This window comes from Rhinolophus ferrumequinum, chromosome 26, assembly GCF_004115265.2.
Source record: "Rhinolophus ferrumequinum isolate MPI-CBG mRhiFer1 chromosome 26, mRhiFer1_v1.p, whole genome shotgun sequence".
Taxonomy (NCBI): Eukaryota; Metazoa; Chordata; class Mammalia; order Chiroptera; family Rhinolophidae; genus Rhinolophus; species Rhinolophus ferrumequinum.
This window is the reverse complement of record NC_046309.1, coordinates 12,671,212-12,695,251: the sequence shown is the minus strand read 5'-3', so window position 1 is coordinate 12,695,251 and position 24,040 is coordinate 12,671,212. Positions and strand designations below refer to the sequence as shown.

General features: G+C 46.3%; 2 protein-coding genes across 7 annotated transcripts; one reads left to right on the top strand and one right to left on the bottom strand.

The window, feature by feature from the left end:
* The first annotated feature begins 2,399 nt into the window (after positions 1-2,399).
* TMEM140 (transmembrane protein 140) lies at positions 2,400-15,583 on the top strand. Of its 4 annotated transcripts, XM_033099312.1 has the most exons (3): positions 2,400-2,521; positions 2,872-3,051; positions 14,979-15,583. In XM_033099312.1, exon 3 carries the CDS (start codon positions 15,013-15,015, stop codon positions 15,568-15,570), a length of 558 nt encoding a protein of 185 aa, XP_032955203.1. In that variant the 5' UTR covers positions 2,400-2,521; positions 2,872-3,051; positions 14,979-15,012; the 3' UTR covers positions 15,571-15,583. The 4 variants fall into 4 exon arrangements, with proteins under 4 accessions (XP_032955203.1, XP_032955202.1, XP_032955204.1 ...); XM_033099311.1 differs by lacking the exon at positions 2,400-2,521 and having other exon boundaries at positions 2,752-3,051; XM_033099313.1 differs by lacking the exons at positions 2,400-2,521; positions 2,872-3,051 and adding an exon at positions 12,483-12,767.
* A 1,324-nt stretch (positions 15,584-16,907) lies between these two features.
* Positions 16,908-22,327, bottom strand: CYREN (cell cycle regulator of NHEJ). Of its 3 annotated transcripts, none has more exons than XM_033098611.1 (4): positions 22,077-22,327; positions 19,856-20,118; positions 18,805-18,880; positions 16,908-17,837 (listed from the first exon to the last, which is right to left on the bottom strand). In XM_033098611.1, exons 2-4 carry the CDS (start codon positions 19,981-19,983, stop codon positions 17,571-17,573), a joined length of 471 nt encoding a protein of 156 aa, XP_032954502.1. In that variant the 5' UTR covers positions 19,984-20,118; positions 22,077-22,327; the 3' UTR covers positions 16,908-17,570. The 3 variants fall into 3 exon arrangements, with proteins under 3 accessions (XP_032954502.1, XP_032954500.1, XP_032954501.1); XM_033098609.1 differs by lacking the exon at positions 22,077-22,327 and adding an exon at positions 21,736-21,871 and having other exon boundaries at positions 18,805-18,893; positions 19,857-20,118; XM_033098610.1 differs by lacking the exon at positions 22,077-22,327 and adding an exon at positions 21,768-21,805 and having other exon boundaries at positions 18,805-18,893; positions 19,857-20,118.
* Positions 22,328-24,040: the final 1,713 nt, after the last annotated feature.

The window sequence follows — 24,040 nt, the reverse complement described above, 5'->3', positions numbered from 1 at the left end:
TTGAGGCATTTCACCAATCCCCAGTAAGATACCATAACAGGTAAACAAACAAACAAACAAACAAACAAAAACATACACCATTTAAAGTCTGGAAATTGTCCTAAGGACGTACAAGAAATGAAGAAACATCCATTCAAGAAAATCTACTAAATCTCAGTAAGAGCAGTGAGGTTGATGAAATGCATCCAAGAACATGGGAATAAACCCCCTCACCCCACCCCACCCCCACATCTCATGTCCGTACCCCCATGTTGCAGAGACTAAATTCTAGACCAGTACAACCAAGAGGTCAGGGTCTCCCTTCACCCAACCAGAGGACAAAGGCTCTGCCTGTGTTCATCCAGCCGAGAAGACTGGAGCCCTGGACCCCTATCAGAGCTTGTCCATAGGACATACGGTGGAGGTTCCCTGCAAGGAGAGGGAAGCTGAAAAGACCAGACACTACTGCCCCCCTCAACACTGTGCTCAGAAAGCAGAGTTGTGGCTCTAGCCGAAGTGTGTCGCTGTCTCCCCCCTCAGCTCCACTGCAGGGGCTCAGATATTTTGCTGCAGAAGGAGAGGCATGCCCTAGGATCAGAGGGATCTGAAATTCTCCCCAAGTAAACTGATTTGTTTGGAACAGGAAGTTTAAACTTAAGGGTGCTGTCCAGAGCAATGGAGATTTTGGTGGTTAGCAATTCCAAGGAGGCTAGTAGCTTGATAACAGCAACCAGCTTAACCAGAGGCCAGCTACTTTGCCAGAGGGAACCAGTAAAAGAGACAGCTAGAAATAGCCCACCTAGCGTTAAAAAAAAAAAAAAATCATTTCTAGTCAAAAATGGTAAATTGGGCACATATTTAATTTTGCTTCTTCTCAAAAAACCACTAAAATAATAATCAGTTTTATTTTTTAAGACAATGCTGCAAAGATAAAAATAGAGGAGACCACTTTGGAAGCTAAAAAGCAAAATGGCTTTAAACTTTGTCAACGATACATGAAAGCTAGATGGAATGGAACAAGGCTTTCAAAATTGTAAAGGCAAATTATTCTTAACCTAAAACTCTTTACTCTGTCTAACTTTGATAAATCACATTTAAAAGCAGAATAAAGACTAAATCAAGAAATGCCATTGATGCAAGAACTATCCACTATAGGATAGAGGCAAAGGGAATCCCAGGATGATGGAAGTGAAATGAGATTCTAGGATGACCGCTGAGTATCAGGTGACAAAGCCCTCAGCCCAGACTGGAGCAGGTTGGGAGACACTGGGGAATCCTTTCTCGGGAAGAGATCAAATACTGTGTATACAAATTTCTCCAAAAAAGATTTGCTACAGATGGGAGAGTCGGATTAGTGTTAAGTACGTAGAACACCAAGCAGACAGACAGATCAAGGCAGTTATCCAGGGAAGACAAAAAGTTATGCAGGAAATAAAAATAATTTTTACATGGTTCAGCTACTGTCTATGGTATTTACATAATTATAATAGTACAGACACTGCATACTGATTTATCCAAAATTATAACCAGTTTGGAAGGAGGGAGATAGGACTTCCGCTTGTGGAACTTGGAGTCAGGAAGAGGAAAGCTAAATCTTCATCTTCTATAATTGAGGGTCAATAGATTATGCCCGAAACTGAAATATCAAGAAGTACCGATATGAGCATGTTACTTAGAGGACTGAGGCAAGTACCTAAAGAAGCAGGTGAAACAGGTGAAAGTGTTTGTCTCTGGAGAAGAAGAAAGGCGGAGTGTGAGACGGCTTGTTTTTTGCAACAAACTTTGGAGAATGATTTGAGTCTTAAAAACTATATGCATTATAACTGAATAAATTCTTTAAATATACATTTCTCTCTCTTCTATATTGCATCACTTTACTCCCCAGTGTTCAGTTTTCAGAGTAATTTATGTTAGTACCAAAATGTTAATTTTTGTCTCTGCCCTGAAGGCATTACTGTGAAGGCTAGACTAGATATTCTGCTTTGAATAATAACAACTGCCATTACTATGTGCCCAGTACTGCACTAAGCACTTTCACACATTATCTCCCATTTCTACAACAGCCACGGAAAGTCATTTTACAGATGAGACTTAAATAATTTGCTAATCTCTCGCAGCGCTCCCTGATGTCAGAGCTCTGTTCTTCCTTTCTGTCAGATCACATCACCTCTATGTAGGGTTTGAGTTTCAAAGAACTGCAAAGGAGGGACACACATAGCAGATCAAAGATCTTATTTGGGGGGAGGGGAAGAGAAACCCTGAAGGATTCAGCAATATTACTAGATAGTTGTCTACTGACTTAACCCCAACTTGGAACTTCCAACTGGTCACGTGAGCAAAGGAAGCAATTTGTAAGCTCTGGCTGGGAGCCCCCATGATTGCAAAAATAAAATCCTCATGCTCCTCTTGTTTTGCAATAAGAGGTGTTCCAGCTGCTGCAGCATGGGCCTACACACCCTCCTGAAAACGCAAAGGTTATGTGTGCAGAAAAGCCCAGTCATCCTACAAAGTTGATTCCTGAAAAAGGAGGACACAAGATGGCGTAAGTGCTTCTCAGTGGGTGACCTGGGTCCTGCACTTGGACCAGACGACCCAGAACACCCCTTCTAAAAATGGTTCTCGGTTGTGTTTATCTTGGAGTTTAAATCACTGAGAGCTTGGAGAGTGTCTTCGTCAGATTCCTTTCTGGTATAGTTGCGTGATACAATCAAGACAGTTATCTGGTCTTTAAGTCAGCTGGTTGGCTGCATTTGTGGGTAAAGCACGAGTTGTTTACGACAGTTCTTTCTGGGAAATGCCTGCCAGGCGAGTGTGAAAGTGAAGTTAGCTGATACCGAAAATGAAAATGAAACCAATTAATTTAAAATTCATTGAGTCTGTTCACTTACATAGGCTCTAACTGCAGATGTGAGTGGGTCTTAAGCTCAGGACTGCATCTGCCTGCCATCCCACTGTCCGGCTCCTGGAGGCTGACATCAGAAAGCCAGCCAGCAAGAAGAATCAACAGAAGAATCACCCCAACCTCCTGTTCCTCCTCTTTACGACTTTCTGTGGGTTCTGCAACTTTGTTTTGTAAGTACCTCGCCTGCACATACCGAGGCCTGCCCAGATGCCTCTCACATTCCAGCAGAGGGCATGGAAATCACTGGTCGTCGGTGTCTGATTCCCCCTCCACCCCCATGTATGCTCTACCCTGTACTCTCTGCTCTCCTTTCTTCCTTCAGCATCACCCTGTGTACCTCTGGTCTCAGACTTGGTCAGGGTATTGCCAGTATCACAGTTAGAAACACAGACGGGTAACTGTAGGTAGCAGGGTCTGCACAGACACCTGCGGCTGTGAAGGAGCTTGATTGCCGGAGAAAGGAGAAACACTGTGCAGCCTAGAGGCACACACGGTGTGGATGAAGGTGGTCAGAAAGGCCTGTGCGAAAGAATATTACATACAGGGTCTAAGAGATTTTCAGTGGCTGTGTTATTGCCCTCCGTGGCTTCTCATGCCTCGACGGAAATTCATGGTGGGGTGTTAGCTCTATTGGTGCACATATTAAAAGGAAATATGACATATTTTCCTTCCTTCTTCCCTTATTATTTTTGTCAAAACCACACCCTAACCATAAAGACTCTGATCCCAAGTGTGTTCAGCCAGAGATTTTAGTCAGGGCTGCAGGCCTCCTCTGATAAGCATTCAACCTGACTCTCCATCCTGTCAGATTGTAGTTTTCTGGCTTTATTCTGCTGATATTTTCTTCCCTGGGCTTCACTTCTCTCTGTTCATGTTACGCTCCCCACCCCCCACCTCTACCTCGCCGTTCCCTCACTTCCCTTCTCTGTCCCTGAATCAAAGCTTCATCAGCGTAATCAGAGCAGCCGTAGATACCGTGTGCCAGGCACCAGTCCATTCCAGATAAATTAACCCACTTCAATCTCACAACAGCCCCCAAGAACAGGCCAGTGGGTGCAGTACAGATGGGGGTGTAGAAGGGAGAGGCTATATGCCATGCCCAAGGTCACATGACTAGTCCGCGACAGAACAGTGATGGGAACCCAGGTGGTCTGGCTCTGAGGATCATGCTCTTTACCACCATGTCTCTACGTGATGCCCGCATCCTGGTATCAACGTCACCAAACATCAGTGAGGACAGCTTCCTGGAGTTAGGTCCTCCAGTGAAGCTCTGTTAACAAACTCCAGCACTATTCATCTTCCCTGGAATTTCACTGCTTGACAGGCTGTGTGGCCCTGGGCTTCGGTTTCCTCTCTATGATAATAATTTAAGGGCTACTTACTAGGTCATATTCCAATGTGCTGTACTTCAATGACCTCATTTCATTTCGAGAACATCTATAAAATAAGTTCTATTATGCCCATTTTACAGATGAGAAACCTAAGCACAAGTAACCGAGCTAACGAACCAAGGTTGTAAATGGTAGAGGTGGGATTTGAGCCGAGGATACACAGCTGCAAAGCGTATGCCCAGAACCATTATTCCACCAATAATGAGGCCTCAATAAGCACATGCTCAGTTAGATAGATGCAGGTTTGTACTGTGATGATGACAATCCTGCCTGGTAGACTTCACCATCCACTGGCTGTGTGAACTTGGGAAGGTTACTGATCCTCATCAAGCCTCAGTTTTCTCCTCTGGAAAACGGAGATAATAATGGTAAATCTGCTTCCATAGGGTTGTTGAGAGAATTTAGTAAGATAATACCTACTAAGTGCTTAGCACAGGGCCTAGCATAGAATAAATGCTCGAGAGATTTTTGAGGTCTGTTTTTAATTATTAATAAGCCCACAATCAAATTAGATTCCTTTCCAGAACACTCCAACTGATCAAAGAGAATTCTTGAAGAAAGTTTCTCTCTCTATGGTCTCGTACAGATTTTTTTTTTCTTTTGAGGAGGAGGATTTGCTTGTTTGTTTTATTAACAACATTTATAATAATGCATGTTTGAATAACTGATTTATCTACTAATTCATGTAAACTAATAAGGCAAAGCACACAGGCCCTCTGGCTGCAGTAAAATTTAAGTCCATAAAATTTGGGAAAGTAAAAGGCAAGAGCAACATTTCTAATAATCTCTTCTTCGGAGGAGAAAAGCCAGAGTATTTTGCTTTGGATGTCACAAATTTTTTAAGTCTAGAACATGTCCGAGAAACCTTCCTTTCTAGACAGAGAAATCTAACTTAATTTCTTTTATTAAAAAAAGATTTTTATTAAAATATAGCTAATATACAACATTATATCAGTTTAAGGGGTACACCATAGTTATTCAACATTTATATACCTAAAGCAGTGAGCACCGTGATAAATCCAGCAACCATCTGACACTGCACTATACCTGTCACAATATCATTTACTATATTCCCCATGCTGTCCATTATGTCCCCATGACTTATTTGTTTTATACCTGGAAATTTAACCCTCTTCTTCCCTTTCACCTTTCCTCCCCTTTTTTTTTTAATTATTATTTTTTTTAAATTTATTTATTTATTTTTAATTTATGGGGGTGACAATTGTTAGTAAAATTACATAGATTTCAGGTGTACAATTCTGTATCACATCATCTATAAATTACATTGTGTGTTCACCACCCAGAGTCAGTTCTCCTTCCATCACTATATATTTGATCCCCCTTACCCTCATGTCCCACCCCCCACCCCCCTTACCCTCTGGTAACCACTAAACTATTGTCTGTATCTATGAATTTTTTGTTTGTTTGTTTGTTTGTTTGGTGTTTTTTTTTCTTAGACGTTTATCATTTCTATCCTTCACACTGTGGACCCCCCGCCCCCCATCCACTTTATCTCTGACATCGCACCGAGCCATCCCATTTCCACTATCTCCACTCCCAATGCGGTACTCTGCCTATTGTAAATGTATACATACCTATATATACATATATATGTATGTGTGTGTGTATATATATATATATATATATGTATATAAAATTATAGTTGGCATTCATTATTGTTCAGCTTCAGGTGTACAGTGCAGTGATCAGGCATCTACATCATCCCTGAGGTGGTCTCCCCAATGGGACATGTGTCCATCGGATACCCTACAAAATCTTTACAACATTATTGATTACATTCCCCAGATTAATTTTCAAACCCCGTGGCCATCTTGTGGTTACTGATTGTTTTCTAATCCCCTCACCTACCCCCTTACCCCCAGCCTCCCCGCCCATCTATCAACCCTCAGTTTTTCCTCTTTGTCTCCAAAACTGTTTCTGATTAGTTCATTCACTTCATCTTTTCTTTAGATTCCGCATATAAATGAGATCATATGGTACTTATCTTTCTCTGTCTGACTTATTTCACTTAACATAATGTTCTCTAGGTCCATCCATGTTGTTGCAAATGGTAAGATTTCTTTCTTCTTTATGGCTGCGTAGTACTCCATTGTATAAATGCACCACAGTTTCTTAATCCAGTCATCTACCGATGGGCATTTCGGTTGTTTCCATGTCTTGGCTATTGTGTATAGTGCTGCAATAAACATAAGAGTGCATAAAGATTTTTGAATTGGAGTTTTGGATTTCTCCGGATAGATACCTAGGAGTGGAATTACTGGATCATAGGGTAGTTCCATTTTCAGATTTTTGAGATACCTCCATACTGTTTTCCATAGTGGCTGCACCAATCTGCAATCCCACCAACAGGGCACAAGCAGCCCCTTTTCTCCACATCCGCGCCAGCACTTGTTGTTTGTTGATTTATTGATGATAGCCATTTTGACTGGGGTGAAGTGGTATCTCATTGTGGTTTTTATTTGCATTTCTCTGATGGTTAGTGAGGTTGAGCATTTCTTCATATGTCTGTTTGCCATCTGTATGTCCTTTTTAGAAAAATGTCTCTTCAAGTCCTCTGCCCATTTTTTAATTGGGTCATTTGTTTTTTTGGAGTTGAGTTGAGTGAATTTTTTATAGATTTGTGATATTAATCCCTTATCAGATATATCATTGGCAAATATCTTTTCCCATTCAGTAGGATCCCTTTTTGTTTTATTGATGGTTTCCTTTGCTGTGAAAAAACTTTTTAGTTTGATATAATCCCACATGTTTATTTTTTCTCTTACTTCCCTCACGCGATGGGATATATCAGTAAAAATCTTACTCCGGGTAATGTCTGTGAAGTTTCTTCCTATATTTTCTTCTAGGTATTTTATGGTTTCAGATCTTACATTTAAGTCTTTAAGCCATTTTGAATTTATTTTTGTATATGGTGTAAGGAGGTGGTCCAGCTTCATTTTTTCGCATGTGTCTGTCCAGGTTTCCCAGCACCATTTATTGAATAGACTGTCTTTACCCCATCGTACATTCTTGCTTCCATTGTCGTAGATTAAATGGCCATATAGGCATGGATTTATTTCTGGACTCTCTATTCTGTTCCATTGATCTATGTGTCTGTTTTTATGCCAGGACCATGCTGTTTTGATTACTGTAGCCTTGTAGTATAATTTGAAGTCAGGTATTGTTATACCTCCCACTTTGTTCTTATTTCTCAAGATTGCTGAGGCTGTACGGGGTCTTTTATGGTCCCATATAAATTTTAGGATTATATGTTCTATTTCTGTGAAAAACGTCATTGGTAGTTTGATAGGAATTACGTTGAATATGTATATTGCCTTAGGCAGTATGGACATTTTAACTATATTAATTCTTCCTATCCATGAACATGATATGTGTTTCCATCTATTTATATCTTCTTTCATTCCTTTCTTCAGTGTCTTATAATTTTCTGAGTACAGATCTTTTACTTCTTTGGTTAAATTTATTCCCAGGTATTTTATAGTCTTTGGAGCGATTGTAAATGGGATTGTTTTTTAAATTTCTCCTTCTGATGTTTTATTATTGGTATATACAAATGCAACTGATTTCTGAATATTAATTTTGTACCTCCCCTTTTTAAATTTTTCAATTACAGTTGACATTCAATATTATTTTATATTAGTTTCAGGTGTACAGCATAGTGGTTAGACATTTATATAATTTAAGAAATTATCCCCCTGACTAATCTAGTACCCACCTGACACTATACGTAGTTATTACCGTATTATTGACTATATTCCCTATGCTTTACTTTATATCCAAATGACTACTGTATAACAACCAATTTGTACTTCTTAACTCCTTCTCCTTTTTCACTAACCCCCAATCCCCCTCCCATCTGGAAACCATCAAAATATTCTCTGTATCTATGAGTTTGTTTCTGTTTTGTTTATTTTGTTATTTAGCTTCCACATATAAGCAAAATCATATAGAATTTGTCTTTCTCTGTCTGACATGATCCACTCAGCAAAATAAGCCCCAGGTCCATCCAGGCTGCTACAGATGGCAAGACCCATTCTCTTCCATGGCCGAGTAATATCCCATTGTATATATATACCACCTCCTCTTTATCCATTCATACATCGACAGACACCCAGGCTGCCTCCACATCTTGGCCGTTGTAAACAATGCTGCAATAAACATATGGATGCACACGTCCTCTCAAGATAGTGTTTGGGTTTCTTCAGATAAATACCCAGATGTGGGATTACTGGAGTCTTCTTTGTCTCTTGTTATAGCCTTTGTTTTAAAGTCTGCCATCTTGACTGGGTCTGCCATAGAGCTTTCTTGCATCATTAATAAAAAGAAAGGCCAGGAGGTAAATTTGCAACTGATAACAACCCAGCAACCTACCTGTTTTTTCTTTCAAGCTTCTGTTCTTCAATATTTGCAAAATGTGTAATGTCTGACAGCAACAAAAGTTATAACATCCACGTTCTAGCAGGCAGTTCTCAAGGCCACGGTAATGACTGCTCCTGGTGGTGCCAGATCAGGGGAGGGGGCTGTCACCCCTTGACCTCAGCTGTCACCACATTGATTATCCATGCTCTCAAGTGGTCTAAAAGTGTTCAACTCTTGGAGCTGGAAAACTTAACATTTAGTAAATCAAAAGAATATAAAAATAAAGAGAAGGACCAGGAGGAGGGAACCAGGACAGCGAAGCAGGTCAAAAAAAAGAAAAAGAAAAAGAAAAGAAAAAACAGATAGGAGTTTAAGAGAAGCTCTATCAGTGCCGTTGCTGGTTCTCATTCAGTCATTTATATGTCATTCAAGAAATATTTGTTGAGTGCCTACTATGTGCTAGTTAGTCCTGGGAATTGGGACTCTAACCGTAACAGACAAGAGTTTTGATAGATGATAGTGAGATAATGATAGATAGATAGATGATAGACAGATGGCTGGTCAGTCATTATGTAAAAATAAATAACAGACACAAATCCTTGCCCTCATGGAGCCCCTCATAAAATGTAAACTCCATGAGGGCCAGGATTTTTGTCTGTTGGTAGCAAGCTCCAGAACATATACACCCCTGCTGGGTAGAGCGTATATTATTCCCTGATGGAGAAATTCAAATGTTCCAGACTATATCTAATCTTCAACCGCCTTGAGAGAGTTCTCTAACTAAAGGAGATATTCTCTACTGGCACTTGCATTCCTCTCTGCTGGGCAAACTATAAGCGTTTATTAAACACTTAAGGAATGTAATAGAATTCCACTGGTGGTGGATACACGGTCATCTGATATGAAAGGTGGTGTAGGTGTGCTTTATGAGGTTGGCCTTGGAGGTATTATCTGTGACAAAGACATGCAGGTGGTGAATCAGGTAAATGTTGTGAGACTAAATAAGCCCAGCTATGAATATAGTCCAGTTATTGAATAACATTAGACAGTCATGCAGGAAGAATGAATTGAAAAAACAGAGGAAGGTTTTTGGGTTTGTTTTTCTTTTTCTTTTTCTTTTTTTTTTCCTTTGGTGTTTTTGTATCAGACAAAGTAGAGGAGAAGGGAGTTTTGTGGGGATCTCAAGTATTGAGATAAGATGAAAATGCAATATGTAACGCCGTATTAGAACAGTGACAAATTAGAAATTATAAATACATGTATGATCAATGTTTGATTACGAGTAATGCAATGATTAGCATATAAGAAAAAGGTATAAAGTATGCTTGGGAGATAGAGATTGGAGCTACAAACCTTCCTCTATGACAAGGAACAAAGACACCAGGGGCTGTTTGGAAAGTTCATTTTGATTCTGTGACTCAAGCGGTATTGTGTCCATCTTCAGTAAATAAGCAAGTGTCCAGGGCAAGAAACGGCCTTCCTGCTCACTCAACCCTTCTGAAGTGTTCCTTATATTCAAGGAACAGTTCTGTGTAAGCACGGAATTTCTACTGAGAGGCCAGGAATGCACGCCTGTGTTCCCTGCCTGCTGGGGGTCCTGAACTCTGGGCCTGGATAGCCTGAGGGCCTGCTACCCAGCACGGTAGACAGCCAGAGGGAGTTTTCAATGCCACAGTCTGCCAGAATTTTAATCCTCCCTCAGACACAACTTCATGAACGTTTCAAGAAACTGACAAGACCAAGATTTCGAACAGGATGTGATGCTTGTGTCTCTTTCAGCAACCATTCTGTTAGTGTGAAAATTTTAGAGATGCTTAAACTGAAAAACAAAAACAAAACGAAAAAACAACTGCCTCAAATGAATAGTCTGAGAATGTTTTCCTTCTGTCTCCTGAACTGGGAATTTGCTTCCCCTGGGACTCTTAAGTGACAATGGCCAAGCCTGAACACGCTAATTTGGAGTCTAAATTTGTGTCCATAGGCCCTAATTTGACAAAAGGATTATGCTTTATTCTGACAATTATGACAGCAAAAGGCTGTCTTTATTTATAAAGGGGCTCATACAGACTGACAAAAACTAAAACTCAAAATGATAAGAAGAAAAAAGCACAAATGAACAGATAGCACATCACAAGAGAAAAAATATAGGTTCACAAACACTTGAAAAATGTTAAGCTGTACTCATGAAAGAGAAATAATGGCAATGATGTGTCATTTGTCATTGTGGAAGATGCAAAGACTTGAGAATATTCAACACTGGGGAGGATGAGATAAGCCCTCTTTTAAATTGCTGGTGAAATGTGTCGATGTAAGAAATATCCAAACCTGCAGAGAATTTTTATGAGTTTGAGCCAAACTGATGACATATGCCAAGATCTCCAATGCTCCATAGAATGCCAGTTTTGCAGCTTATTTTATACATGAGAATCAAAGGAGGAGACGAAAGGAGGGTTGCATGAAATCCATTGGTGGTAGATTAAGGAGGTGGGAGGAAGCAGAGCAGGGAAATCTCTAGGGTTGGATAAAAAGCCAAATGGAGAAACATGCTTCCTTTACATTGGCGGGTACAGGATAGTTAATAGTTAACATTGGCAGCACATAGAGATGGTATGGGGGCAACAAGATAACAATAAGTGGTTCTGTGATTTTATGCTCTGGTGCCAGCAGTTGTGCCTTCGAGGGGTCTGGAAAAATAAATTACTCTGACATTTCAAAGGTACGTGACCCTAGATGCATGAGAACAGTGGACAGGGCTCAGTTAGGGTAAAGACTGACCTTTGCTGAGGAAGCTTTGGACCTGGGATGTGACTACCCTCTACGACCTGCCCCGTTAGGAATTTGTGATCAGACCATCCTGGGTGGTTACTTTCGGTCACGTGGCTTCTCAGGTTTATCCCATAGCCCCTTTTTTGTTCACAAAGGATAAATTGATTCACAAACATATTCACCAAAACATTATTTATAATATTACAAAGTAATGTCATAAAACATAATATATAAAAACTATAAACCGTGAGACTGCTATATGCAGTCACTAAGTATCGTTTAGGCAACATTTCTAGTGACGGGGTAGTCTTCACACTGTGTAATGATGTGGTGGAATACAAACATAAATATTTACGTGATCCCCGACTACGTAAAACATTATAGAAGGAAATGTGTTGTTGAGTGGTTATTTCTACGACCTAAAGTCATAGATGATTTTTCCACACTTTTACATGTTTCTAGTTTTCTACAACCAGCATGTATTACTTTACCATAAACAGAAAAAGTTCATCTAAAAATGACAATGACTCAGCAGTCTCCCCTTTTGCCCTCTGAAGGAAGTACAGGCTTATTATTAAAGGGAATTAAAAGGCCCATTGTGACGAGAACATGATTACTAGGATTGTTCGAAGCCAAAACAAAACAAAACAAAACGAAACAAAATGAAAAACCAGAGTGTGGGGACAGAGCCAGAAATGCAGTTTCCAGGCTCTCGGCCTCACGTGGAAAGGTGCTCACTCGGGTACTAAATGGCCATCAACTGTGATTGGATGGCCATCAGCTGCGGCGAGTTGGCCGTCAGCTGTAACCAGTGAACTACTGGCCACTAATATAACTGCTGTGGCTGCGCTAGCAGAAAATGGGGGCTGGCAAGAAGTTGGGGGCTGAGCTAGCAAGTGTGGATTGCAGCTAGCAAGTGGGGTTGGTTGTCAGAGAAGTGGACCGTGGGTTGCGGATCGTGTGGCTCCTGCTTCCTGTGTCTCCAACCCAGCCGCCAGCGAGACTATAGTGGTCTGATTCCCGTATTTATGGCTCCGTGGGTATAGCTTGGCCTCACTATATCCTGTGTTCTTATGTGGGGAGCGGGACCAGAGACCCTGTATGCCACCCTGCATGACACAGGGTAAGCTCTTAGGACAGTGGAGTGCCATGGGATTTTCCAACCAACTATCCACATATTGTCACTGAGAAACTTTTAGGAAAAGAAGCTAGGACTAGCCTCCCACCTGTCTGTCCACGAGTTCCTGAAGTCTGTCCATATTTCCAGTAGGAAGCGAGTAGAAGCCATTGCAGCACCGTGTGTGTGAGACATGAAACATGGCCCTTTGACTCAAGGTGTCGTAAGACAGGTATATATTAAAATACGTACGTGAAACAACTAACGGATACAATATGAAATTCGCATACAATTCTATTTAAAAAAAAAAAATCAGCTCCTCTGGTCTGTCAGGCACCATTCTGGGGCTAAAGAGATGAAGACGGTTTGTCGGCGAGATCATAGCTCGGTGGAGCACCCATTCCAGCTTTGGGCGAAATCAGAGCCACCCAATCTGTGTGACGGCAGTGTGACGGCAGCCCGCATGGGCTAAGACGACACCACCCTCTTCCTGCGCGTGTCTCACATCCTGTTCCCTCATACGAGGTTTTTTTTCATTTGGTCCCTTTCTGTTCTTGCAAAACAGAGGTGGGATGTGGCCAGCTTTATTTAGGAAGGAAACGGGGACTGCTGCTCCTAAGGTGATCTCTGGGACTGTGTGCGTCTCCGGGCCTCTCCGCAGGGCCACAGACAGCCACTGCTCACTGCACTGCTGGACGCCAGCTGGACCCGGCTGGGTGCGCTGACACGCCACCGCCATGCATTTCAGCTCCAACTCCTTATGTCTCATGAGGTTTGTGGTTCTGGGTTCCTGGGCCTTTCAGGATGTAAATGGCTGTTTTGTTCCCTATGGGAAATTTTCTAAATATACAGGTATACTGTGCAGACTGTTGTTTTTTTCAATGCCCAAGTTGGAGAAGTCCTTCTGATTAAAAACATAGTGAAAAGATTTTTTTCAAAAGTGATGAGGAAGCTGTATATATATACTATATACTACTTGAGGGACTACAGCTAACAAGTTTTCTCTAGATCAATTTGGCAATATGCAATAAAATCACTGAAGAGTATTTGTGGGGACGGAGCCAGGAGAGCAGTTTCCAGGCTCTTGGCCTCACGTGGGAAGGTGCTGGCTCGGGTAGCAGATGGCCATCAGCTGTGACTAGTTGGCCATCAACTGTAACCATTAGCCATTAGCCACTGATACAACTGCCATGGCTTCACCGGTCGGTTGGTTGGTTGGCAGAGAAGCGGACGGCGGGTTGCAGATCGTGTGGCTCCTGCTCCCTGTCTCCAATCCAGCCGCCAGCGAGAATATAGTGGTTTGACTCCCCTATCTATGGCTCAGTGGGTGTTCCTTTTTGGACTCACCAAATCCTGTGTTCTGGTGCGGGGAGCGGAACCAGAGACCCCGCATGACAGTATTTCTACCCCTGACTTAATAATTGTACTTTTAGGTACTTAGTACTTCCCTTGGTCATTTGTAATGGTGAAAAATGGGAACAATTTGTCTACTAATAGTGTAATGCATAAATCTATGACATGAACTATTATGCAGCCACTGTGTTTTTGAAAAATATTTAACAGCTTTGAAAAATGTTCACAATATTCAATGAGCAAAGCATTATGTTCAATGGTATGATTATGTAAAAACACATCAGCACAAATATTGGTAGAACATTAGCAGTGGTTCTATGTACACAGTGGGAGATAAAGGTTATTTTTATGTATTTTTACTTTTTAAAAGTATTTTCCAAGATTTTTTAATAATTAACATATATTGTTGCTGCTGTCAGGGGAAAAAAATATTGTAGTTGTTCTAAAAGTAATGATGCAATTTCATCACCAGGCGGTATTTTGTCTTAACCCCATGAGTTCCCAGAGCAGGTAGGTCAACTCTGGTGGTCTAGCAGTGGGCCTCAGGCCTGGTTCATGTTAGAATGAGCTGCAGAGCTTCTAGAACACACCAGCGCCTGGCCCCAACCTCAGAAGTTTGGGTCTGACTGGTTTGTGGACCAGGGATGATAATTCCTACAGCTCCTCAGTGGTACCAGTGATAGCTGCCCTGAGAACCATGAGTGCCGAGGGCCCTCAGCGTCTTCCCCTTCCTTGAGGACCCAACGACAGGCTTCTCTTTTACCCCACGCAAACCCATCCTCCATAGGAATCTGAGAAGCCCCCTCACAAATGTGCCCAAAGGCTTGTGTTGAAGTTGCATGTTTCAGGCACTCCAAGGTGCCTGGGGGTGCCTTTCCCCCTGAACTCAGCTCAGAGGCAGCTGAAGGCTTACCAAGTGGGTCCTGCCTGCAGGTGACTTCAGAGTTCTTGTGGGGGGTGGTGGGCAGGAGGATGGGATTTCACCACAGGTTTTTATGGAATTCCAGAAGGGAGAACATGAGCTTGTGAAGAAACTGGGAAGGAGAGAGGGAGAGCTGGACGGACACTCACTGGTGTGACTTCCCCACAGGTCCCCGCGAGAGCAGCGCTGCCGAGGACAGAAGATGGCCGTTCCAATGCCAAAGCGAGCTCCCCAGCTGCTGTTCGTCGGCATCCTGACCCTCACGGCCACGGTCATCTGCCTGCTGCTCTACGCTCTGCTCTGGAAGGGCGGCGACCTCACTGATTTGCCCAACCTGAGGCTCGGCTTCTACAGATTCTGCCTGTGGGACAAGGGCACAGGCTCCCTCCAGTGCCACCAGTTCCCTGAGCTGGAGGACCTGGGTGTGTCTCGGGTTGGCCTGGCCCTAGCCAGGTTTGGCGTGTACGGGGCCCTCGTCCTTACCCTCTTTGTCCCCCTGCCTCTCCTCCTGGCATGGTGCAACAGTAATGAGGGCGAGTGGCAGCTGGTGGTGGGCTTCCTGGCGGTGGCCTGCGCGCTGCTGGCCGGCGGCCTGGGCCTCTTCCTTGCCTACACCTGGAAGTGGCTCAGCCTCTCCCTCCTGGGGCCGGGGTTTCTGGCTCTGAGCACTGCCCAGGCCTTACTCATCCTTTTGCTTATGGCCACAGCTATGTTCCCTCAGAAGGCAGAGAAGGGCAAGAGCAAGCTTGAGCACTGCTAGTCTAGCCTAAGGGCAAGGGTTCCCTCTCGGGGAAGGTGCTGGAGAATCCACAGGCTGGTGTGTCTTCTCAGCCGTGCTGTTTCATAGCTAATACTGATCTTGAGCTCTAGCTGACAGGCCCCACCACAGAGAGGGTAGGAGGCCAGGAGGCAGTAAGGGCAGCCGGGACACCTGTAGCTTTAGTGTAGGAGTGTCCGCTGCAACTTCCAAGGTTCCCAAAGACACCCTAAAACCACGAGCTCATTGTCACAAGGATTTGTGCTTTAATTAACTGCTCTGAGCAAGCCATTGTTACTTTAGGCTCAGGAAGGGGGAAATAAGGATTGCTCTCACCGGGCCAGATTTCAGGTGGAGCAGCCAAATGCCAAACTGAAACCCAATGAATGTTGATGGCAACAAATGGAAAACACCGAGAAAGAGCCCCTCAGTGTCCTCAGCGTCCTGGCTAGCAAGCTGCCCCCAGTCCCTGGTGGGTGGGATGAGTCCCTCCCCTGTGACACCACTCCCAAAGGCCCAGGGGAGATCTCCAAGGGAGTCACTGAAGACAGGACACGGAATTCGCATGTCCTCTGAATAAGGCTCCTGGACTTGAAGCCAACAGCAGAGGGGAGTCAGCTAGCAAATCATTCCTGACATGGGACCTGGGAGTTCAGGAGAATACACCAAATCCTGGGCAGGGAGGAAAGTGAACAAGCCTGAAAGGTTCCACGTACACACAATCGTTGTCCGTGTATTTTTCAGCACCCATATATATAAAAACTGTACAGCAAATGGTCAGTGCATTGTATGCCTGTCAAGAGCCACATTAAATTCAGAAGCAGAAATATGGATGTTGCCGTGATTTCTTGTCCTGAGCGTCTCCTTTGGGGTCCTGTCCCACTCTGATTTAAAACTGCCTGGGGGGGGCGGACAGGTGACTCAGTTGGTTAGAGCACGAGCTCTGGGCAACAGGGCTGCCGGTTCGATTCCCACATGGGCCAGCGAGCTGCACCCCCCACTAGAATGAAGTCAGTGAGATGCCGCTGAGTTCCCAAGTGACCAGATGACTCGGTTGGTTGGAGCGCAGGCTCTCAACAAGGTTGCCGGTTCGACTCCAGCAAGGGATGGTGGGCTGCACCCCCTGCAACTAAGACTGAACACGGCACTTGGAGCTGAGCTGCAGCTGAGCTGCAGCTGAGCTCCCGGATGGCTCAGCTGGTTGGAGAGCGTCCTCTCAACCACAAGGTTGCCAGTTTGACTCCCGCAAGGGATGGTGGGCAGCGCCCCCTGCAACTAGAAAACGGCAACTGGACCTGGAGCTGAGCTGCGCCCTCCACAACTAAGACTGAAAGGACAACAACTTGATTTGGATGGAGCTTACGAGTCCCGGGAAAAACACACTACTGTTCCCAAATAAAGTCCTGTTCCCCTTCCCCAGTAAAATCTTTAGAAAAAAAAACAAAACAAAAAACTGCCTTCCTAGGGGTGAAGGCCAAGGTCGCCAAGTGGAAGGAAGGGCACAACCGGCGGAGGAGGCCTGTCTGATTGGCAGGGGCTTGGCACAGGCTGCACCCCGAGCGCCTCAAGCTCCCAGAGCAGAGCACGCCTTCAGGGCCGGACGAGCGGTTGCCTTGTAAAGGAAACTGGTTTTAAAATAGTTTCCTCCTTAGGGAGAGATTGAACATTGACTAAAGTGGAAGAATTCCAGTGTATTTAGCAGCCATACTGTTTTTTTTCTTTGAAAACTATTAAGATGATTGTTTGGTTCCGATAAATTTGACCAGCACAACCTCATTTTCCCTGGAGCCTGGTAACCTAATACAACAGACAATCGGGATTGCAGAGCACCTGAGCTGGAAGAGGACACACTGTGAGAGGAATTCTAATGGGAGCTCATTGATTCCTCACTTCCCAAGTCCCGAGCCCAAGGAGGTGTGGAGCTGGGAGCAGCCCCCAGGCAGACAGGAAAAGCACTCTCTCCTTCAGCTGCTCTGGGAAGAAAGTCCCGGGTAGCCTGCCCCTTAGCTGAAAAATATCTCTTTGACGTATTTTAGCACATCATCGTCTTCCTCAGGGCTTCTGGGACAGGCAGAGTCAGAACCCGCAGGCTCCTGACAAGGGCCAAGGCCTGGGGAAGGGGCACCGTTTTTGCCATTGCCTTCATCCTCACTTCCACTTCCAGAACTCAATGAACTCGGTGACGGTGCCGCTGAGCAGGTGGGGGAGAGCTCTAGCTTATCAGCGCCTGACAGAGGCAGCCGTTCCAACGCCTCTTCCTGTTTTCGGCTCTGTGAAACAGAAGAAATAGCAGGCAAACACATTTTTATTTCCGTAATGTTCTGGTTTGGCGGTGGGGGGAGTAGACCAACATGTGACCAGGTTCTGGCACTGCTCCCAAATCAGGGACCTCCGCCCCACCTACCACCTCTCCGCAGTTCTCTAAGGAATCAAGACCAACCTGGGAGAGAAGGGGGCAGGGACCTGAGGATTACCAAAGCAGAAAACTAAATAGAAAAAAATTTATTTGGAAAGGTAGAGTGACAGCATGAAAGGAGCACTGGATCGAAACCTTGCGTGTGGGCCTAAGTTGTTGCTCACTGGCTTCGTAACTAAGGGAAAGTCCCCGAGTCTCAATTTCTTCCATCTGTAAAATGGGGATAATAGTATCTGAAATAACTGTACCACCGGGTTACTGCAAGGATTAAATGAGATAGTAGTATACCATATATACATATGTGTGCGTGCATATATACATGCACTATAAAATCACCTGGTTAACTACACACAACTCTAAGGCGCTACAATTACTATGCGTGTCAGGAAGCCAGGAGACGCCAGCAGCGTCCTGCTAATTAAGGAGAAGTACAGTGGTAAGCAGTCATGTCACCCAAAAGACCCTTCAGAGAACACAGCAGTTAGACTTCCTGTCCCCTCCACACCCACAGTAGCACGCACTCCCCTCCAACATGGGGCTGCTCTCCCTCTCCCTCGCCCTCTCCCAGCCACCCCTCCCCAGGCATCCAGCCCCAAATGCTCAGTCGGTGCACACGCACGGGGGAGAGGCCAAGGGGAGCATGGCCTGAGAGACTCAGGGAACAAGAGGTAGGCAGAAGAAGGGCAGACAGATGCCAGGGCTCCCCCAGGCCTGAAAACGCAGGGCGTCTCTTCTAGTGACATTAAGCAACGGTGTCATCCAGTTTCTGCCTGTAAAGAGTTTGGGGTCCTAAAAGTCAGGACAGACACACCTGACCTTACCTCAATCAGGACGCCCAGAGCAACGTCTACGAGTTCGGCTTCACTCATGCAGTACACAGTCTTCACTGCAGGAAGTCTGAAAGAAAGGCGCGACGCTACGACTGGGGACAAATGACCATCAGGTCTCACGAGGAGAAAGAAAAGGCGAGCAACAGTGTCGCATCCCCGGGCTCTCAGAGTGGCAACTTCCTCAGGGCACGACGGGGCTTCCTCATCCTTGGGGCCAGTGACTGAGATTGGGGGTCATGGAGACAACAGAGAGGGCTTCTCAACCACTGCCAGCCCCCCAGGGATCTGGAAATAGGGCATGACGGCCGCTCCTGAGAGTCAACTGACACAGCACACTGGATGCGAGCAGGCCACACAGACCATCGGGCCGAGATCTGCCTGAAACCTAGCTGACTGCATGAACACTGAACAGAAGGGCTGTGACAGAGAGGCAGGCTGCTAACAAAGAAACCTTAGACAAGGAAGAGCCGCGGGGGGGCCCTGAGCTCCAGGTGCCCCATCAGGAGAGTACAGCGACGTCCCCTCCCTGGCAGCCCCCCAGTTACCATCATTCAGCTGGCCCGCCCCACAGCCTCTGATTTCGTGCTGGCCCAGCGACTTGCTGCTCCTCTGTCTGTCCCTGGAGATCTACCCGCAGGAAAACTGGACCACCTGGTCCACTCATCTTGCCCACTGATGGTCACAATTTGTGTTGCAAGTGAAGAGACTGGCATTTTGGACAACTGGTGTCTGAGAACCTCGCTAATGTGTGTGATCCTGAGAAAGGGAATCATGATCTGGGATCGGGCACAGGAAGGGATGACAGTGGAGATTCACCAATAGGGGCCGGGGCACCTGTATGTGGGGGGATAGCTCACTGCCTCCCGCATGCAACCTGTGAGCCTCATAAAAGCTGAGGTGCTATCTGTGGATAAAAACGCCTGCCCACCTCACTGTTCTGCCAACATAGGAAGACCTGGCTCAGCGACTGTGACGCCCCCAAATCCCTGCATCCCTCCTGCTCTCGATTCCAAAGGAGGCCCCTGGCGAGATGTTGTCCCACCTTGCTGCAGCCACCGGCACCGCTGCCATTCTCTTCCTCTTCACTGGCACCATTCTCTTCTCAGCCACGTGGGCTGTCATCCAGGCAGGAAGGACCCTCTTTTTATCCCCAGAATTCAAGGCTGCCATCTCTCTAGTCGCTCATGAAGTGGAGTCAGGGCCCACGCTTACTGGCTTGCTTTTCTAATTCAGAACAGCGAATCCGATTCATCACTCCAGGAATTGTAGACCTGTTTGTCCCAACTGGGAGTCAAGCTTTAATTCCTAAAGGAAGAACAAAGTCCAATGAATTAAGGAATCTAGAATACTCTTAGTCATCAGCCACAAGTACTGGTTGGGGTAGGTCAGAGGGGACCGGGGTGGTGAGCAGGGCCCAGGAGACTCAGATGGGCCTTTCACAGGGCATCAAGGGAGGTATGGCAGTGGGCAAGCTGATGGGCTCAGGGAGAAACAGCCCTCTGACCTGCCACAGGTCCCCGGACCCCACACAGGCAGCCAGGCCCAACAGAAATGCCTCCTGTAGCGTCTGCCTGAGCCATTCAACACAGAAGAGGGAGAAAGGAAGAAAGGAGGCACACCCCTCTCCTTGCCACCCCAAATGCTCTGTGCCCAGGGTGCTCAGCCTGTCGTACCCTAAAATAACCTCTCAACGATCTCTCTCTCCAGACTTATTCTCGCTGTCTTGGTGTACAAAAACCCTGAGGCCATTTTGATTTACAACAAGGTTTCATTGGCAAACACCCCCTCCCTTAATCAGAAGACACTTCTGACTGGTCAGATTTTAACCAGCAGAAGGGATCAGAAACAGCTGGGCCTGGCTCCCTGCAGTGCGAGATCCAGAAGGACCCAGGCAGCCTCTCATCTAACGTGGCCTCTCTTCTCCCCACTCCCACTGGGTTCCACCGCAGCCCCTTCCTCCCACCCTGTGACTCAAAAGGTGCAGGTAGTCTTCCTTCCACTTAGCAGGCAGCTCTGAAAGCAGCTCAGGGTTCCTGCCTAGGTGGGATCTCCCTGGAGCAGAGGTTTATCTAGAAAAGGGTAGTCAGCCAAGAATAAGAGCTTCCTCTCTGAACCACGACTTGATCATTTATTGCTCATCTAGACTGGCTGTTTACAACGTATGAAAAAAAATTAACCAGACATCATCCTAACTTCTCCGGCCACAGGGGACAGATCTTTGCCGATGTACCCATTTCGGTCAAAATTCAGGCAGTGACCCAAGTCATTCCCACATCCATGAGCACTGCTAACCGCTAGGCACTGGCACAGCGTAGCGGTGGATGCACACATTTATTTGACTGAAGCAGATATTATTAAGCGCATTTTACAGACAGGAACCGAGGTTTAGCAATTTCCACAGGATTACAAATCAGGCCCTGCAGACTCCAAACCCCGGAGGCAGAGGCCGCACGGGGCGAGCTGGAAAAATCCTGCCAGTCCCCCAAGCACGTGATGTGCCCAGCCCTCGGGACTCAAGGCCCGCCCTGCTACGTCGGGGTAAACAGCACCGCCCAGGCTACACGAGCGCCAACCCGCTGGAGGGGAGAGGCTGGGAAACACGGGGACTGTGGGGACAGAGCCCCAAAAAGCAGTTTCCAGGCTCTCAGCCTCACATAGAAAGGCGCTGGCTCAGGTAGTAAATGGCCATCGACTGCGATCAAATGACCATCAGCTGTGGCTAGTTGGCCGTCAGCTGTAACCAGTGAGCCATTAGCCATGAATGTAACTGCCGTGGCTACGCTAGCAAAAGAAAGGGGGGGCTAGCAAGGAGATGGTGGCTGAGCCTGCAAGCGGCGCAGTGAGGGTTGAGAATTGTGTGGCTCCTGCTACCTGTGTCTCCAACCCAGCCGCCAGCAGAGTATAGTGGTGTGACTCCCCTACCTATGGCTCCGTGGGTTCCTTTTTGGCCTCACCATGTCCTGCGTTATGTGGGGCGCGGGACCAGAGACCCCGCATGACACCCCGCAGGACAGGGACATCCACGGGGGACCTCACGACAACGGGAACCGCCCACATCCCTTCCTCCCGACCCGGAAGAGGCCACCCAGCGAGGCCCCAGCGCTCCAGGCAGGACTAGGTCTCTGCCCCTCCAGGTCCTGCCTTCCGGGCTCCGCCCCCTCCTTGGCTCCTGGGGCGGCCGGGCAGGTGGAAACCCCCGGTTGTGCAGCCCCGCGGCCCCGGCCCCCAGCCCCCAGCCCCCCAGCCCCCCGCCCCGCGCGCACCTCCGCGGTCCCGCGCCGGATGTCCCCGGCTCCAGCGTTTGCCCCGCTCCTGCTACAACTTCCTGCTCCGGCGAGGCCCGGGCGCGCCCCCTTCAGGCGGCTTGCGCGAGGTCCCCGCTCCCGGCCTGCAGCTACGAGAAGCCGGCCCCGCTGTCCTGGGTCCTGACAGTGTCTCTCCTTAAGCAAACTCTAGTCAGGCTCCTCGGAACTCTTCTTCTCCAATAGGCCCTGACTTTTGGGCTTCCGTGTTCATCTCCACGTTGTTCAATTTTAGCAAGAATCCTGCTAAGCTGGTTTAGCCAGAGTCCCCATCCCTCAGTATCTGATCACCCTCGAATCTGATGGGGTTCCTCATCCTCCACTACCCACCCCCCAACCCCCGCCCCAGGTGATGTCTGATCACCCAGGTTGCCTTCAGCAAGATTCCTGTTAGGTCGATTTTGCCAGAATCCCCCCTTATCTCTGATGATTCCTCTTAATAATTTTCTATCCACTGAGCCCCAACCTGCTTTTTGGCTATCAAATCTCTCCTCCACGGACAAACCCCACTGCAGCAGCCCCACTCTACAATAAAGTCTGCCTTACTGTTCTTGAACAAGTGTCATGAAAAATTATTTGACAGAATACTTTTTCTTTGAACAGTCCCCAAATGTGGCTCCATTTGAGGCTTGCTGGTTGGTCTTCGTTAACGTGTGGATTCCTGGGCCCCCTGAATCAGAAATCAGGGTGAGGGGAGGAGAGGAGCCTGCATTTTTGGAAGCTCAGGATTCGCACAGCTGCCAAGTCCAACGCTCCCTGCTAGACGCATACACCCCAGGGGTGGGCGCCTCAAGGTGAGCGCCTAGAGTGCAAGAGAAATTAGAGCCACTGTTTGCATCTGTTATCTTAAAGTAGGTGTTACTAATATTTACTTGAAATTAGCGGCCACGGTATTCACTCTTTGAACAGGATGGCTCCGCCAAGCTGCCCAGGTGTTGGCGTTGGTTTACTTTCAGCCTGATGCTGAGCACAGTTTACAGGTGGAGTTAGCATCTAGCTTTAGTTAAAACCATAGTGCTTCAAGCAACCTAAAAGAGGCCAGCAAAGAAACTCCCAGGTCACACACTAAAAACCACGAGCACGAACAGTCACAGGTGAACCTTCTGCTACTGCGTTTTGAGGAAAAGGGTGATCAGAACTGACAGTCTGCCCCCAAAATGTGAAATTGTCTAAAGAGCCATTTGAAATGTGATTTACTAAATGTTAGCTAATAATAGAATGATTGCTCTCCACCCACAGGTGCAAACAGGGGAACTCGATCCAAAGTTTGGAGACCGGATTCCTGAAGCCAGGAGCTCTCCCTTCCACCTGTGTGGTGCCTTTGGTTTCTCCAAAGCATGTTCCCCTCTCTTCTTGAATATTTATCCTCAATCCTAGGAAGTAGGCTGGGCTGGAAAAGTTTAACTCAATCAAGGCTTAAGGAGATAAATCAATGGTTTCCAGTCACGAAACCAACCTGGCCAGCACTGGAGTGACTCAGCTGCAGGTTAAACCTGGGCTCTGCACCAGCCTCTGGGCCAGACCTGCTTTTCTTCTGGTCCCAGAACCACTGACCTCTAAGATCTTCTGCTCTCACAAGTTGTGAGCCAGGACAAATCCAACTCTAACCGGAAGACGTGCATCATTTTGTTCTGTGAATAAAGGCAGAGAATGCTTGCTATTAGTAGAATCACTCCCTCCATATTTGTCTCCTTAAAAACCTCTTCCCACAGCCAGCTGAAAAATGAGGAGCAGGAAACCTGTGTCTGCACAAAAAGCTTTCTGTTTGAAAGGCAAGAAGCCCGAGTAGGGATAAACCTGAGCTGTGCGATTTGAATGGGATGGAGGCAACGCCTGAAGTGTTTTCAATGCTGCACTTGGGACGTAAGGCCTGGGAGCAGAAGCGAGCAGGCAGACAGGCGCCAGGACAGTGAGGAAAACGCACC

Bases quoted from the DNA above. Each gene is read 5' to 3' on its own strand.
- CYREN (XM_033098609.1), bottom strand. From the start codon at position 19,983: ATGGCAGCCTTGAATTCTGGGGATAAAAAGAGGGTCCTTCCTGCCTGG. The intron at 18,894-19,856 runs GGTGGGACAACA...TCGTAGCGTCGC, and splicing joins GGTGCCGGTGGCTGCAGCAA to GCCTTTCTTTCAGACTTCCT. The intron at 17,838-18,804 runs GTAAGGTCAGGT...TCTGTTTCACAG, and splicing joins CTCTGGGCGTCCTGATTGAG to AGCCGAAAACAGGAAGAGGC.
- TMEM140 (XM_033099310.1), top strand. From the start codon at position 13,273: ATGCATTTCAGCTCCAACTCCTTATGTCTCATGAG. The intron at 13,308-14,978 runs GTTTGTGGTTCT...ACTTCCCCACAG, and splicing joins AACTCCTTATGTCTCATGAG to GTCCCCGCGAGAGCAGCGCT.